This window comes from Ursus americanus, chromosome 30 (genome assembly GCF_024610735.1).
Source record: "Ursus americanus isolate L20-20 chromosome 30, mUrsAme1.1.p, whole genome shotgun sequence".
Taxonomy (NCBI): domain Eukaryota; kingdom Metazoa; phylum Chordata; class Mammalia; order Carnivora; family Ursidae; genus Ursus; species Ursus americanus.
The window spans coordinates 24,816,203-24,831,610 of NC_142156.1; the positions used below are offsets into that span (position 1 = coordinate 24,816,203).

At 62.4% G+C, this 15,408-nt stretch overlaps 1 protein-coding gene across 1 annotated transcript in view; it reads right to left on the bottom strand.

The window, feature by feature from the left end:
- GALNT9 (polypeptide N-acetylgalactosaminyltransferase 9) overlaps positions 1–15,408 on the bottom strand; it is a 70,691-nt gene that overhangs the window by 8,671 nt on the left and 46,612 nt on the right. Inside the window, exons 6-7 of the mRNA XM_087857148.1 lie at positions 10,536–10,653; positions 43–228 (exon numbers count right to left, since the gene is read on the bottom strand). Of these exons, the coding sequence (XP_087713274.1) occupies positions 43–228; positions 10,536–10,653 (304 nt within the window). The remainder of the gene's footprint in view (positions 1–42; positions 229–10,535; positions 10,654–15,408) is intronic.

Sequence of the window (15,408 nt, forward strand, 5' to 3'; positions counted from 1 at the left end):
CCGCGGCCCCGCCCTCCCCGGCTCCCCAGCTGCGCCGCTTACGGTCATGGGGATGTTCCAGGCCATGTACACGTGGGACTTGAAGCTGTCCATCCACACCTCGGCTGCCCGCAGGGCGTTGCGCTTGGCGTAGTAGTCGATGTCATTGTTGTAGGGCTTCTTGGTGCGCTCGATGTGGGCCACGCGGGAGCAGGGCAGCACCTCCATGCTGCCGCCGCACTGCCACACCTGTGGGGGACACGTGGCTGCTGGGTGGCCGGCGCCCCTGCTCACAGGCCCCAGGACACACCTTCCAGAGGACCCGGCCTGGGGTTTTGTTCCAGGGAAGACAGCCCAAGGGGAGCCATGGCCTCGGGCTAAGTGCCCCCGAGCCCGGGCACATGGCTGCCTCCCCTTTGGGGTTTCCTACCAAATTTCATCCCCCCAGAGCCTGCCTGGTGCAGGGGGCCTGGCCCCGGGGGCTTACACACCAGCAGCTGCCCCCCAGCCGGTAGGACAAACCTGCAATCTAATCTGTAAAGAGCACACCCCCGACCCAGCACTTACCACACAAGCGCTTGGTCAGGCGCCCCAAACACACACGATCTGAGGCTAAAGAAAGCGGCCTACAGCTGCCTCCTCAAAGACAAAATCCCCCAAAGACCCTCAACCACGATCCCCTTCCATGCGTGCCCTGGTCTGTCTTGTCTCAGGGCACGGCCTGACCATCCTGACACCCTTCTGGGGCTGCCCTTCCTCACTACATGACAGCGGGTCCCTGCCTCCTCCTGTGCCCAACTTCCCGTTCGTTCGAGAAGCAGAGGAAAGGGGGAATCTCACAGCTGAGGATTGGGGGCCCTCCCGACACCACCACAGCCGGAACAAGTCATATCTGGGCAGTCAGACGCCCTGCATGGAGCGGGGGGGGGGGGGGTCTGGGCTCGCCGAGGCATGCATTCCCAGCACACAGCCACCACCGGCTCCCCCTGCCGGGCTCCCAGCCTGCCCGGGGACCACCCCTCTGCAGCCCCTGCACAGAGCCCGGGGGCAGCTCCTTCACCATGACGAGTGGCCTACACTGTGTCCTGCTTCCACAGCCTGCCTCCGGGAGGACACGGGGGCTTCCGTGCAGCCAGCCTGGGGGGACTTCCACCACTTCTGCTCACGAGCCCCCGGCCGGACTGCCAGGAGGCTGGAAACGCAGGTGCACCCGTGGTGAGCCAGGAATCTTCCAGAAGGCAAACACGGAGGCGCGATAGTGGGAGGCCTGCAGCCTTGCAGGGACAGCACCGTGCTTCCTGCACAGCTCCTGCGGCCGCCACCACCGCGGGTCTCTGGAGGGGCCGCCACACCTCAGCTGCTGTCCCTTCCCTGTGCTCCCAGGGCTCCCCACCCTCGAGGCACTCTCCCTCTGCCCTCCCTGCCCCGCCCCCAGGGCCTGTGCACCAGCTCCTCCCTCTGGGGGAACGCCCTCCCCAGATCTCTGAGCCAGGCCGCTGCAAGCCTTCGCCGCGATGCCACCCCTTCGTGGTTCCCTCCTCACCCTCCCATCTGAAGGTGCAGCCCCTCAGACCTCCTCGCTGCGCTGGTCTGTCCATCCCACTAACGTGTGAGCTCCAGGACCACCGCCCTGCCTGCCACACTCAGAACACAGCCCATACACGGCCGACGCTCAGGAAACAGTTGTTCCAGGAGTGAATGAATCCCTCTTGGGAATTTGTTAGCAGCTGCTAGCCCCGCGGTGCCTGGCAGGACTTCCCACAGGACCTGGGCGGCCAGTATGGTAGCCACAGACACGTGTGGCCACCGCGCCCTTGAAATGTGGCTGCCGTGGCCGTGGAGCCGGCGTCTTTACCTTATTAGATGTTAATTACTTTGGAATTGATTCATGCAGCCGCGTGTGGCTAGCGCAGCCACGGGACAGGATGGCTGGAAAGGCCTTGCCCGTTCTGGCTCAGCGGCCTCAAGCTTTAGTCACGTGAGGACGGCTCGTGGGGCTTCGTGGGGGAGTTCAGGACCCCTTCAGATCGCCATCCCTTTCTCGGGTAAAATTGGCCTCGGAGGGAGGGAAGGGTGCCGTGGCAGGATGCTGCGTGGCCACCGACCCAGGACAGAGTGTGCGGGAAGTAAGCAGGTGAGCTTGGTCCGGGGGTTCTGGGCATCACCGTGCGGGCAAGTTCTGTGCGGGCAGGAGTGAGGCAGGGTCAGTGCGGGCATTTCTACTTGGTGGTGATGGCGCCATGGCTCCAGACCCTGACTCAAGTCGCATCACAGACCTCACGCCCCCCCCCCCCCCGCGGCTAGAGGGGGCCATGGCAGACCGTTCTGGCCAATGAGATGAAAGCAGAAGTCCCAGGGTGGGGCTTTAGGAAAGCTATGATTTATGGACACGCGGTCTGGAGGGCTGGCAACAATCTTGTGGCCATGAGGCAACACACATGAGGCTCGAGGTCTATACCCTAAGGACGGCGGATGGAAAGTTAGAGCTTATCAGCCGTGTGCTTTGTGAGAGGCCAGGATCCCCATTCGGTCCAGCCCCCTTAGCGGGTTTTCTGTTGCGGAGGAAGCTGGACTAGGGAGTGGTGCTGGGAGGTACAGTGGGGGTTAACTTCGTTCTCATGACCGAGGCACCGAGCGGTCACGAGATGGGTCCAAGGACACACAGCGGCTTCCTGGGGGGAGGAGGGGCAGGGAGCCGGAACTACTGCATGACCCCCAAAGCTGCCTCTTCACCCAGAGCGGAAGGGCACAGTCACAGGAGATGAATGTGACTGTCACACCCTCCCCATGCCTCAGCCACTAATTATCTCAATCAACTGGGTTAATTGGCACCCAAACAGCAAGAGCAAACACGAAGGGGGGACCAGGTGTCAGGTCTGCAGGCAGCTGCTCAGGGGCGGGGGACGCCCTGGGCCCCCCCAGGGCAGAGCTCCTCGGACGCCGGAGCCGGTGTCTGAAGGGGGTTCCGGAGCTGTCCTCTGCCCTCGCAGGCGAGACCTACTCCTTGAACACCCGACCCTGTGACGTGTCAGCACAGGAGCCGGGGAGCGGCTGCTCCGGGTACGGAGGTCAGCCTGCGCTCACCGCCACGGCGGGGCAGCGTGAGCCCACGGAGCCGGCACTGAGCACCGTGGGGGCCCGGCCGTCACAGCTGCCCGCACGCCCGCGCGTGCCCAACACCCCCGCCAGCAAGGGCCCGGTCTCTGCTCACTTCTCCGAGCTCCCCGTGCCACCGCCATGATCAAACAGACACTTTTGTGCCGTGCCCCCTCTTCGAAGGGCAGCGCTTCCGCCGCAGGAAGGGGCCTCTTCAGAGACTGTGGGGAGGACGCGCCGTGACTCTCAAGGCCTCCCAAGTTGGCCCCACGCAGCATCACCGTGGTCTCAGCAGGGGACGGAGAGGAGTAGGGGTCCAGACGCCTGCTCCCCTGACTCACAGTAGAGCCCGCGGGCCTCACCACCTCTCTGGGAAGACGGGGTGGAAACGCAGGTCACAGGCCACCAGCTCTGGCCAAAGGGAACTCCTGACGGTGCTGCGGGAGGGGGGTCCACGGGAGGACCGGCTGGTGTCGAAGCTGGAGAGGGGCAGAGCGCGGCAGCTCCTGGACACTCAGAGCAGCCTGGGCCTGGAGCAGGGCAGACGGTCAGGCCCCCGGTCCCCCTCCACCGGAATCTGCATTGTCACCTTGCAGAGAGCCGTGGGGAGGGAACACTGCACGGGCCAAGCTCCCATTCACGTCCCAACTCCCCACAGCTTGGGCCACAAAAGCAGGCCAGCCCAGCAGCCCTGGAAATGCAGTTCTACCAGGACTGTTCAGGAGGCAAGGTGGCCCCCGCGGGGGTGTGCAGAAGAGGGGGTTGATTCTGGGGTGCTCAGCCGGACACGGCCATGACGTCATGATGGCTCGTTCGGGGGGGCCGGTCCTGCGTTGCACGGACAGGGCGGGCTGGGAGGAGCCTTCTGTGTCTGTGGGTCCACCGCCCGCAGAGGGTCAGGGCTCAGGAGGGAAGACGGGAGCTGGACCCAGGTATTAACCACGTCTTTCACTATCTGTATCTGACGCTTTGACATTTGGGGCCTCGCTGCCCCTGGAGGGGCTGCCCCTCCTGGGACTAGCCGATTCCTGGGGGGCTCCTTTGTGCAAACCACCCAGCCCCCTCTGTCCCCACCTCCGACCCTGAGCAATGCTGCCACCTCCCCGAATGCCCCGCATAGTCTGGCGTGTCCCTCCTCTGGGCCCACGAGGAACACACTCTTCTCGGTGGCTGCGGAGTCCTCACACGCCGGCCTCACCACACCTGAGTAACGACGGGGCGGGCAGCTGCCCGGGGACTCGGACCGACCGTAGGGCCACAGGCCCCATTCCCCCAGCGGCCGCCCCTACCGCTACTCCACGGCTGCGGTGGGGGAGGGAGAGTCTGGCCTCCGGGCAAAATCAGAGTGTGCTCTTCGAGGGAGAGGAAGCCGACAGCCAAGGAGCCTGTCCTGGTGTGAAGCAGCCTGTCTGCTCTCCGGTCCGGCCCATGGAGTCGCACTCGGGCAGAAGTGCTGCACAAAGGCCCTGGGATTTGTAGACCCGATGGGACGTAGGCCTGGCGCCTTCCCAGCCAGTGTCAGAACAGAAGCAAGTAGGTTTCATCCGTGACCTGCCCAGGATCCGCACCTCTTTCTCACAGGGTTTGCAGGTGACACAGCAGGGGGTTTCGGGGACAAGAATAATTCCCGGCTCCGGGCCGCGTCACGGTGTATGCAAAGGAAGTCAGCCGAGTTAAGGCTGGGGTGCGTTTCCGTGTGTGCGGACGTGAGCTCGGGCAGGAAGGGTGTTCCGAGCATGGCCCTCAGCTCCTGCTGACACTGTTTCTGCAGTAGCTGCCTGACTGAGAGTGTGCCATAAGCCCTCGTATGGACACGTCCTCCCCACGTCCTCCCTCCACCTGTCCATCCACCATCCGTTTGTTCACCCGTCAAGCCATCCATCCATCCATCCGTCCGTTTACCATCCGTCCATCTATCCACCCACCTGTCCACTCATCCACCCATCCATCCACCCAGCCATCCATCTACCATCCATCCACCTGCATGAGTCCAGACGGCCGGCCTGTCTGTCCAGGCACGGTGTAGGGCTGTACGTCTGTCCAGGCACGGGGCAGGGCTGTACTGCGAAGATGAGGCTATCGAGCGGAGAGGTGAACAGACCCAGCCTCCCGGCCCAGGCCTCCAGACCAGAGGCTGGAGCAGGGACCAGGCCTCCAGCCCCACAGGACATCTCGCCAGGTGCCCAGCCGCCATCTTTCTTCCGGGAGTGCAGAACATCCCCTGCCTCAGACAACCCGGGCTTCACATTCACTCGGAAGAAAACCGTGGTATGACGTCTAGAGACTCTGCATCTGAACGTAACGTAAAACATTTACAATCTGCTCGATGCCCCTCCAGCCTGGGCTCAGTGCAGCCACGGCTCATGTCTTCCTCTTGTCACATGGACCCCCCGCTCTGCGGGAGCGACCCCACTCCAGGGGCAGAATGGCCTGCGCTTAGCTTGAAAGGCAAGCCCCTCTCCCAGGGCTCAGCTGGGCTCGATTCGTGCGTTGTTGGCAGGGAAGCGCCCCTCCCCGGGATGACCTGTGCACACACACATGTTCTAAGACAGCTGCTTCCGTGTTCCGTTCCCGGGGCCAGACCCACGGCAACTTCCGAGCTGGGCTTCCGTTCCAAGCTCCTGCCATTTGTTTCCCTGCACGTGTTGAACGCCCCAAACAAACACAGAGGGAAAAAATGGTTTCCTTGCTTCCAAACGAGTGGATCTCAATGTGTGGTCCCCGGCCCAGCAGCAGCAGCCTTTCTGGGGCACCTCGGAGACGCGGGCGGTCGGCCGCTCAGACCCGCTGAATCAGAAGCTGGGGTGGGCCCGGGCAGCGGTCTGGGTTTCAACAAGGCCTCCAGGGGATTCTGATGTTGGAGTTTGGGGGCAGCTGGGCTGAGCGCGTCTCTGCCCTTCTGCACCTCTGAGCACCCTGGGCGTTGGGCACGATACTCTATCCTGGAGCTCCGTCCCTTGGACACTACTTGAGGGTGGGGCTGCACGTTCTGTCCTCAAGCAGGGATGGGGCTGTGCCTCCTGGGTCGTGCCCCCCAGCCGCCCAGATCCAAGCCCACTGTAGCGGATGAAGCGACAAAGGAGGGGTCCAGTCAACACCATGGGTGAGATCTTCCCTGTCTCCCGAACTTACAGAAACGGGAGGTACGTTATTCAAAAGGTAAAAGCGTATATGGTTCCCCACCATTCAGAAGGAGCAGAGACTGGCTGGTGTGCGTGGGGCTGGAGCTCTGAGTGCACGGCTGGCCAGGGACCGAGTGTGGGGCCCCCGCGTGAGGCCTGGGGCTGGGCTGGGCGCCCCGACCGGCAGAAGCTGCTCCCTGGGCTGTGGTCAGACACAGTGAGCCAGGAGGGAGCAGAGACACACGGCACCTGGAACGAGGTGACTCGTGTGACCGCGGGCCGGGGGGTCTCGGGCCGAAAGCTGAGCCACTCGGTTTCGAGCCGGCCCCATGAGTCCTCATGCCTGGATCTCTCTGCCCTGTTTCTCCCTCCCGGTCCGGTCCCCCAGGCCGGCTTCTGCCCGACCCCGCTGGGCCCTCTGAAGCCACAGCACAGCCCCTGCCTGGCCTCCTCCCACCGCAGGCTGACATTCCCTGCCTGTCTCACTGGGCTGGCTTGACGCCCCCTGCCCCCCGGGGAGGACCCTCGAGGGGCCTCTGCTCTGAGCCTGTGGGGGTCCTCAGGGCTGTGCGCAGACCCTCCTGCCCTCGGCCCAGCTGGGCTTGCTTTGGAAGGAGACAGGAGCAGAGAGTATTTGGGGCTCCGCGCTGCCCCTGCATGGACACCTTGCTGTCCATGTGTCCCTAGCTGGACGCATCCTCTCCAGCACTGTCCTCCACTCCCCCCCACCCAGCCCGAGCCTCGGGGGACAGCAGCCTGGCTCCCTGGCCCCGTGGGAGTCTGCAGCGCGTGCGGACGGCTCCGAGGACCCCCGTGTGCATGCGCACAGGCCCGCAGTGGCCTCCCTGGGGCTCCTGGCGCGGAGCACAGCACACAGAGCCCGCTCCTCGCACGAGTTTCAGGAATCGTTAGCGAAGGAGCCGTATTTAACCATCAACACAGTTGAGAAAGTCGGCATGCTGAAGGATCTGCCAGCGTAACCTCCTGATTCCATTTTTAACACCTATGATTGAAGGTTGACTCTAAATTTTCTATTTAAAATTAGACTGTGTCAGAGAATTAAATAGCATTGCAAACATTTCTGAAACGCTTCGGAGAACCTGAGGTTTGGTAGAAGTTCAATGTGTCGGATACGCTAGAAAGTTCCAAGCACTTGGGGGGGTTTCTGCTGTGGTATCAGACGTTGGAAGTGCTTAAGCAGGAGAGTAAACACATTATATTTGTAAGTGTCATTTTCAAAGGTTCAAGGGAATTTAATTAACTCAAGGCAGGAACGGAGCTGACTGTCGTTTAATGGCATTTACTCTGTTCAACCGAGTTAATCACACATTAACCAAAGAAAAAGGGGCGGTGAGTGTTCTTACTGGATTAGATTTATAACCATAATACTCAGAGCCCCCGGTTTAACTTAAACGCTCAGAGCAAATAGGTTTAGAAACGCATGACTTCAACAAACTGTGTGCCAAGTTCTCAGGACCAGCCTTCAATAGTCTCCGTGGATCAAGGCTCCAGGGGCAAAAGCAAACAAAACCCCCAGAACCCCACACCAACCAGAGCGCAGCCCGGCTCCACTGTGAGCCCACCGCGCCCCAGCCAGGATCCCCCCCACCGGCTCTGCTCCTGGGCGTTTGCGGGGTGCCCGGGGCTGGTTCCCAGGGTGGGCTGCCTGGGCCCGGGGCCTCCGCAGCCCCTGAGAATGTGCTGGAAACGCAGACGCCTGGGCCCCGCCCCCACTGAGTGTAAATCTCTGGGGAGGAGCCCAGGCTGCTGCGTTTTTAGGGAAGCTCTGGGGGATGGAGGTGCAGCCGGAGTCTGAGAACCGAGGCCTGGGCACCGCCCCTGTCCGCTTATGGCTGTCCTGCTGCCCCCGAGTCAGAGTCGCAGACACTTGAGGGCCTCCTGTCCCGGCTGGGCTCAGAGCCAAGTTTAGGGAATCCTGGCCATCGGCTGTGGCTTCGTGGCGCCAAGCACAGCGGGCCCCGAGGCCAGACGCTGCGGCCCATGAGAGAGGAGCCCGTTCCCAAGCCACGTGAGCAGAACCAGCTCATGGCTGGACCCCTGACCAGTTAGACTGGAACGCTGGAGGAAAGCGTCCGTGCCCTCAGGCAGAGCCCTCGGGTGGGAAGGGATGCGGCAGGAGCGCAAAGTGCCGTGGGAGGCAGGGGCGTGGAGACCGGGTCACAACAGCACGCCTGAGCTGAGGGCCCAGCCCGTTCCCTGGAAGCCGCATTGGTTTTCAGGAGTGACGGCCTTGGCCCTGCAGGTCACAGGGAAAGCTCGCCGCCCAGCCCCACCGTGAACACCAGCCTTCAAATGCACCGTCCGCTCCGAATCAAAACCCAATTTCATTTCTTTTCAGAGTAAAATGCTGCACTGAACCATTTTTTCTTGAAGCCACTTCCGCAGAGAGTCAGAGCCCACGCCAGTCCCGTGGTGGGGATGGGAGCCGGGCCTCTGTGACCCCTGGGCTCCAGGTGACAGCCAGGACTTTCAAGGCTACCGCGTCTCCATCGCTACTGGGACCTCTCCTCCTGCCCCGCTGCTCAGGCCAAGTGCTGGCGAGGCAGCTCTGACCTCCCTGAGCCCCACCCCATCCCCCAGCAAACGCAGGGGGCGCTTCCTCAAGAATGAACCCAGACTACGCAGGATCTCACCACCTCCTCCCCGGTCCACGCCACCTCACCTCCCTGCATCGGTCCAGAAGCCCTGGCCTCCCTGCTTCTGTCCTCACTCCCTCCACCCTGGAATGCCAGGGGCCAGAGGGGTGCCTGAAACACAGAAGCCAAGCCTCTGCTCAGGGCCTAGGATGCCTCCCAGCTCCTCAGAGCAGAAGCCGGACCCTCTCCTCCCCGCCCCCCCAGCTCCTGTTGCACACGTGTCTTTGCCTCTGGGGCACATCAGACATGATCCTGCCCCAGGGCCTTTGCACCCGCCATTCCCTCTGCCTGGAACACTGTCCCCTCCCGGATCAACCACAGTCCCCTCGCGTCACCTGGAGGTCTTTCTATAGACGTTCCTTCCGGGTGGAGGCTTCCCTGACTGCTATCCTTAAAACTGCCCCCCTGCACTCCTGCCCCCCCTGCACTCCTGCCCCCCCTGCACTCCTGCCCCCCTGCACTCCTGCCCCCCCTGCACTCCTGCCCCCCTGCACTCCTGCCCCCCCTGCACTCCTGCCCCCCTGCACTCCTGCCCCCCCTGCACTCCTGCCCCCCTGCACTCCTGCCCCCCCTGCACTCCTGCCCCCCCTGCTTCCTTTCTCCCTTTGGTGCCTCTCACTAAGTGACACATGTTCTCTTCTCACCTCTTCCCTGGAAGGTGAGCTGCAGGGAAGCAGGATCTGAGCCATCTGTTCCCTCTGCAGCTGGAGGCCTGGCGCACCGCCGGCACTCACGGCACGCGGTAAATGAGGCCCAGCTCCCTGCAGGAGACGCGGGCTCTGGGGAAGGGGCTGAAGACGGTCTCCCCCCGCTCTGGCGGGGAGCTGGCTCTCTGAGCGCTTAAGATCTCCAAGGCCGCCTGGTCAGAAGTGTCGAGTTCTGGTTCTGAGGGCTGTCTGGGGCGCTGTCCCTGAGGGGACCTGTGTTCCCAGCCACCGACATTCCCCAAAGCCCTGAGCACTGAAGTGCCCTCCCTGGGGGGCTAGGTCGGACCTCGCCTGCGGGCATCCGAGAGAGAAGGAGCTCTGCCACCCCAGAGTCCCTGATTTGCAACCAAGATTCTTCCAGAACTTTCCATCAGTTCTCCAAGCTGCCAAGTGAGGAAGTTTGAAACCAGGAGGGGCCCCTGGGAAGAGGGTGGGAGGGGTGGGGGCCAAGGCTCGTGGATCTCAGCTCGGGGCCTCCCTTGGGGGGCCCCGGCCCGTGCAGCCCCAAGCCCTCCCCAGCGGGGCCCCAGGGGCCCAGTCCTGCCTGGAACCTTTGCACGAGCTGCCTGCACGCCCACGAGGAGCAGCCATGGGGCCTCCAGTGCCATGACCCCGATCTGCACCCCCGCCTTCCACATCGAACAAGACAACCCTAGAACCGCGTGCACGGCAGGCGGGACAGCTCGAGGGCGGGTGTCCACTGTGGACGCTCAGTTCCCTGTGCCGCGCGAGCAGCTTCGACGTTTCCACACACCCTTCAGCGCCGTGCGCACCGAGAGCGGGCGGCGTTCGCGATGGAGCAGACACGCAGCACCATGCTTTGCTGTGTCCCCCAGTCCCATGTGGCGTGGCTTCTCACGCTGACTCCTCGTTCCCGGGAATGAGCAGCACACAGGCCAACCCGCCCCCACCTCTGACAGGTCTGCACAACCGTTCTCTGGATGGGTCTGGCGGCCCCGCACAGCGCCACTTACCCTCATGCCCAGCTCGATGTTCTCGCCGCCATACACCTCCATGCCCGGGTCCAGCAGCCCAATGTCCCCAAAGTACTCCCGGTCCACCACGAACGAGCAGCCGATCATGGCGGGGGTCCTAGCGGGGAGCAGAGACCGCGCGTGAGCAGGTCACAGGTGCGTGACCCCGAGCCCCAACCTGTGGCAGGTGCTGAGCACAGACCAGGCTGGCGGCCGGGAGAGCCCAGGACTCAGGACAGCTGCTTCTCCGTCTCTAGGACACAGGCGGGCCCCCTCGGGGTCGTCTCTGTATCCTCCAGAGCCTGGGAAAGCACCCAGCACAGGCCCAGTTCAAACGCTAACTAAGGAACATCAACAGAGGACAAAAACCAGCACTCAACTCAGGCAAGTTAGTGTAAGGGATTTTAAAGACATCCGTTTACTTAACGAGTTGTTTGATTGCCCTGAACATCATTTCCCAAGCTTGCGTCACTTGCCTTCCTCCTTCATCATTTTGTCCTATCTGTATGCCAGGAGTCAGGGCTGCACTGGGCCGTGGCATAGGTTGTGCACTGCTCGACACTATGGACCCTCATTGATATCGGGCTCTTTCTGCATGACACACCTTGAAGTTGTAGAGTGCACAACATGTGCAGCTGTAGACCACGGACTGCCACCTGTTCTATTATTCCTGTAATTATCTACACCCACACATTGAAACACCATCAGTGAATCTTGCCTCGTCTGCAGAAACTGTATCTGTGAAATCAAGCATCTATGTGCTAGTTACATTTTTTCTACCACGCATCACAAATCTACCAGTGTGGTGGGTCCCTGGGAAGGGGGCTCACAGAGCGCCAGGAGTATCAGGGCACAATGAGACAGCATCCCTGCGGATGGGATCCTGCATTCACTCACTCATTCATTCACCACGAATTTAGGCAACAGGGAGTGTCTTCTAGGCGGTAAGGATAAAAAGAAAGTCAAAGTGTGTCTCTAGCAAGAAGGAGGCACAGTCTAGACACCGTAAGGAAGCAGGACCTCGAAGCTTTGATGGAAGATTTTGCCTCAAAACAAAGACAAAGCCGATCTGCTTGTAGGCTGACGTGCTGGGGTCTTTGAAGCCCAGAGAGGAGCCAGCAAAGGCCTCCCCGAAGGCCCCAGCGCCGCTCTGGCACCGAGGTGAAGGCTGAAGCTGCTCCCTCCTCCTCCTGCTACTTCTGCAGAGACTACATCCTTCTTCACCAAAACAACAGCAAAAATGGGTCTCAATCACTATTTAAGAGAAGCACTTCTGCTCCGTGAGTGGGAAGTCAGAAGTAAATGCCCATCGGTTGTCCAAGAAAAACAGAGGCATTAAAAACGATTATCGTTTTATTTGTGCAAAGATTCAATTTGCTCTGTCATTAGATTTTGGCCACAAATCTAACAGTAACGAAACTTTAATGCCGCCTTGACTTTTAATAGCACGTGTTTGACAGGTTAGGTTATAATTCACAGACGCACAACAGACACTCTCTCATTTTCTTCACAGCGATGAAAAATCTCAGGGTAATCTCTGGTGAATCAAAGTGCCGCTCTCCCGCCAAGTCTATTACAGCGGTAATGATTTTTTTATTATCGCTCAGAGTTCCAAAATAAACTTAAAATACACGCACGCGGTGGTGGGAGCGGAATCAGCTGCTGCGGGTTTATTTGCATGAGAAACTCTTGCTGTGATTACAGAACGCAGCCGGGCTCGGGCTGCTGTGGCGGAGGGGTTCTCGGGGTCCGGGGGAGACGCCGTCGTGGGGCATCCCGACATCCGGGCTGTTGTGTGACACGCGCAGCCCACGGCCGGGGGCCCCACCGAGGCTCCTGCCTTGTAACAGACGTGCAGACATGCGCAGACACACGGACACACACTCTGAGCCTCGTAACTCTGGAGCCCCACATGGGGGGCGCTGATAAAAGGAAGACCCCAAATGCACCCTTGGGCCTTTAGGAGACCGACAAGGTCCTGGTGAGCCAGCCTGCTGCGGCATCGGGCACGCGCTCAGGGGTGCGGCCAGGCACACGCTCAGTGAGTGAGCGCGTGGCCAGGCACAGCTCAGTCCGCTGGCCGCCATTCTGCGCGTACGCCAGGCCAGTGAGGGTGGGACCGGCCCTCTCGGAAAGGTTGAAGCCGCGGCTGCACAGCCAGAAGTACCCCGTGTGCCCTGAGAGCTCTTGAGGGTGGCGAGGGCCGGCCCGGCTCTGAGCCCACGGGCCGTGTGGCCTTCCCTGCGCTCGGCTGCTCCGCCGGCACCGCGAGGGCAGGACGCGGCGTCCCTCCAGGACTGCCCGCGGCCCGTGAACACCAACAGCAGCGAGTGTCCGCAGCCTGGGAGCCTTGGCTAGGACTGCTGTCGCCGACCCCACCGCGGGCGCCTGTCCCGGGCGCTAAGCCAGAGCGGCCTGCGCGCCCAGAGGTCGGCTTGGAGGCCATCCGCGCAGAGGCTGGAGTGACTCTGGGTGACGGGACAGGACCAGCCACCGAGCCCGTGGCTGTGGGGACCACCCAGCACCCCCAGGATCACCTCGCAGAAGACGGGCGAGAAAGTCGGAAAGTAAACGGTCACTGCTCCCCCGCGGGGACTAGAGAAGCCGCGCCGTGTGCGCCTGGAAGTGCGTCCGCGTCTGTGCACAGATGTGTGTGTATCTGTGTGTGTGTGTGTGCGCGTGTGCAGGTGTGGGTGTAAGTGTCTGTGTGTGAGATTCGGGCCCTCCCCACACTCCGACTGTGGGAGGGGCAAGGTGCTGGGAGGGGGCCCTCAGGCGGGCCTGAAGGTCTCCCTTCCTGGAGGCTTGTCCTGGGCCGCCGTGCCCGCTGGAAGCCAGCTCACACCCACAGGACCCTCACCGTCCCCTGGACACACGGGTGGGACCCGGCGCCGGGCCTGGGAACAGGAGCACCAGCCCAGCCACGAGCCCGTGGGACACGCGCGGGTTCCAGCGCCACGGCCGGCGTACCGTGCAGCCCCGCATGCCGGCTGGGCTGACACCCTTCCCCGGAAGTCCCGGCCACATCATTCCCGGCCGCTCTTCCCTCTTCCTTGAGCTTCAAGCACAATGAACGGCAAGAGAGTTTCCTCAAGCAAACCTTCGAACGCCAGCCTCCCCCGGCACGGCTTCCCATGTACAAGCGAGTCCTTCAGAGAAGGGTAGCAGCTCTTCCCAGCTGCGATGCGGGAGGGGAGAGATCGCGGAGCACTGTCCAGGAGAGACCCGCGTGGACCCGCACCGACCCACTGCGGGGCCCGGGGAAGCAATCTGTCCAGTGGGGGTGGGTCGTACGACCTCCAAGAGCACCTTCTGCTGGGAGCCCGGCACAGGGTGTCTTCCGAACGGTCTGCCCGGCGGGCGGTGGTGGGAAGTCCTGTCCAGGCGGGGGGCCGGAGGGTGTCCTCCCGGTGAGGACAAGGACGAGGGGCAACGGGCTTCAAGGCTGCTCGCTGGCCTGGCTCAGCCCAGGGCTCCGAACTTCAGTGTGTGACCCCAGCCACTGGAGAACCCACCTGACCCACCACCGTGGGCCCGAGCAAAGCCCCCGTCCCGTCCCCCCCCCCCCCCCCCGCCGTCTGCCTGGAGGCCCGCGTGACACCGGGTCTCCAGGAATTAGTGCCAGCTCAAAGCCAGCATCCGGCACCCCGGAAAGCCGGTCATTTCTCCGACCTGCACCCCTCGCCGGCCCAGCCCCACAGTCCTGAGTCTCACCCGTGTTGTTACATGGACGACAGTTTGTCCCTTCGGCTCCACGAACTGCGCTGAAAGCCGGGCAGATGTCCCTCGGCCTCTCCGTGCACACGTGATCGACATCCGGGCGTTTCCATGGCTGAGAACGGTGCGGCCGCTGTGAGTGTCCGCGTGAGTTTCCATGTGGACACAGGCTTCCACGGTTTCCAGGCCGATGGCCGCGGGGCAGCGCACCGGGTGGGACGTGCTGGTACCTTTAGGAGAAACCGCCAAACGTTCTCCCGAAGAAGTGTTGCCAGGTCTGCCTCCGGGCTTGTGTGGGAGCTCTGACTGCCCGCGTTCTCAGCAGCGCCCGGCGTGGCCCTCCCAACGGCCCGGGCTCCTCCTGGCGGCCACGTGGGCGCTTCCCTCCCGGCGGAGGCCGGCATCTCCGTGATGTGCTGGCCGCGTCCGTCTCCTTCATCTCCCTCGGTGTCACGTCTGGTTAGAGCTTCACCGTGTTTCACTTGGAGTTTTGGGGTCAGGCTTTCCGACAGCTCTGAGGTCGTACCAGCGAGGAGCAAAGTGTGAGACAAGACAGTCGGGCCAGAAAATCCTGCTTCCCACGCAGCCGGGGCGTCCAGAGCTTGCCAAAAATTCAGGTGCTTCCCCGGGGTCTCTGACCTCACGGACTCCTGAAGCGGGAAACACTAGGAGCTTTGCTCCTAACGAGGGATTGTCGAGTGCATTCTGAATGAAGAATACCTTTCAAGCTGCCACTCCGTGCTCCGAGCGCGCCCGGGGGCCCGGCGGTCCATTTCTGGGCGTGGATGGCTCTGCGCCCTGTTTCGACTGCAAAGGCCCCAGAGCCCCAGCTCCTGCTCCCTGCGGAGCATCGGGGCCTGTCTCTGAGGACGTGGCCGCTGGGACGGTGCAGGGCCCCGAGGCGGCTGCCGGTCCAGCTCCTGGGGACTCTGAGTCTCACAGTTCAGAGCAGCCCTCTGTGCTGGCAACGCTGTTTTCCTCAAAATCCGTGAGGTGCAGGGCTCGGGCCGAGCTATTCACCCCAGTGTCTGCTGACTTCACGGCTGGATGTCCAGGCTGCTCCTTGCCAGCAGAGGCTGGGTGCTTGGGAGCCCCCGCAAGGCCCTCCTGGGGGACAGAGCTTGCAAAAGCACATGACACACGGCCTTGGCGGCTC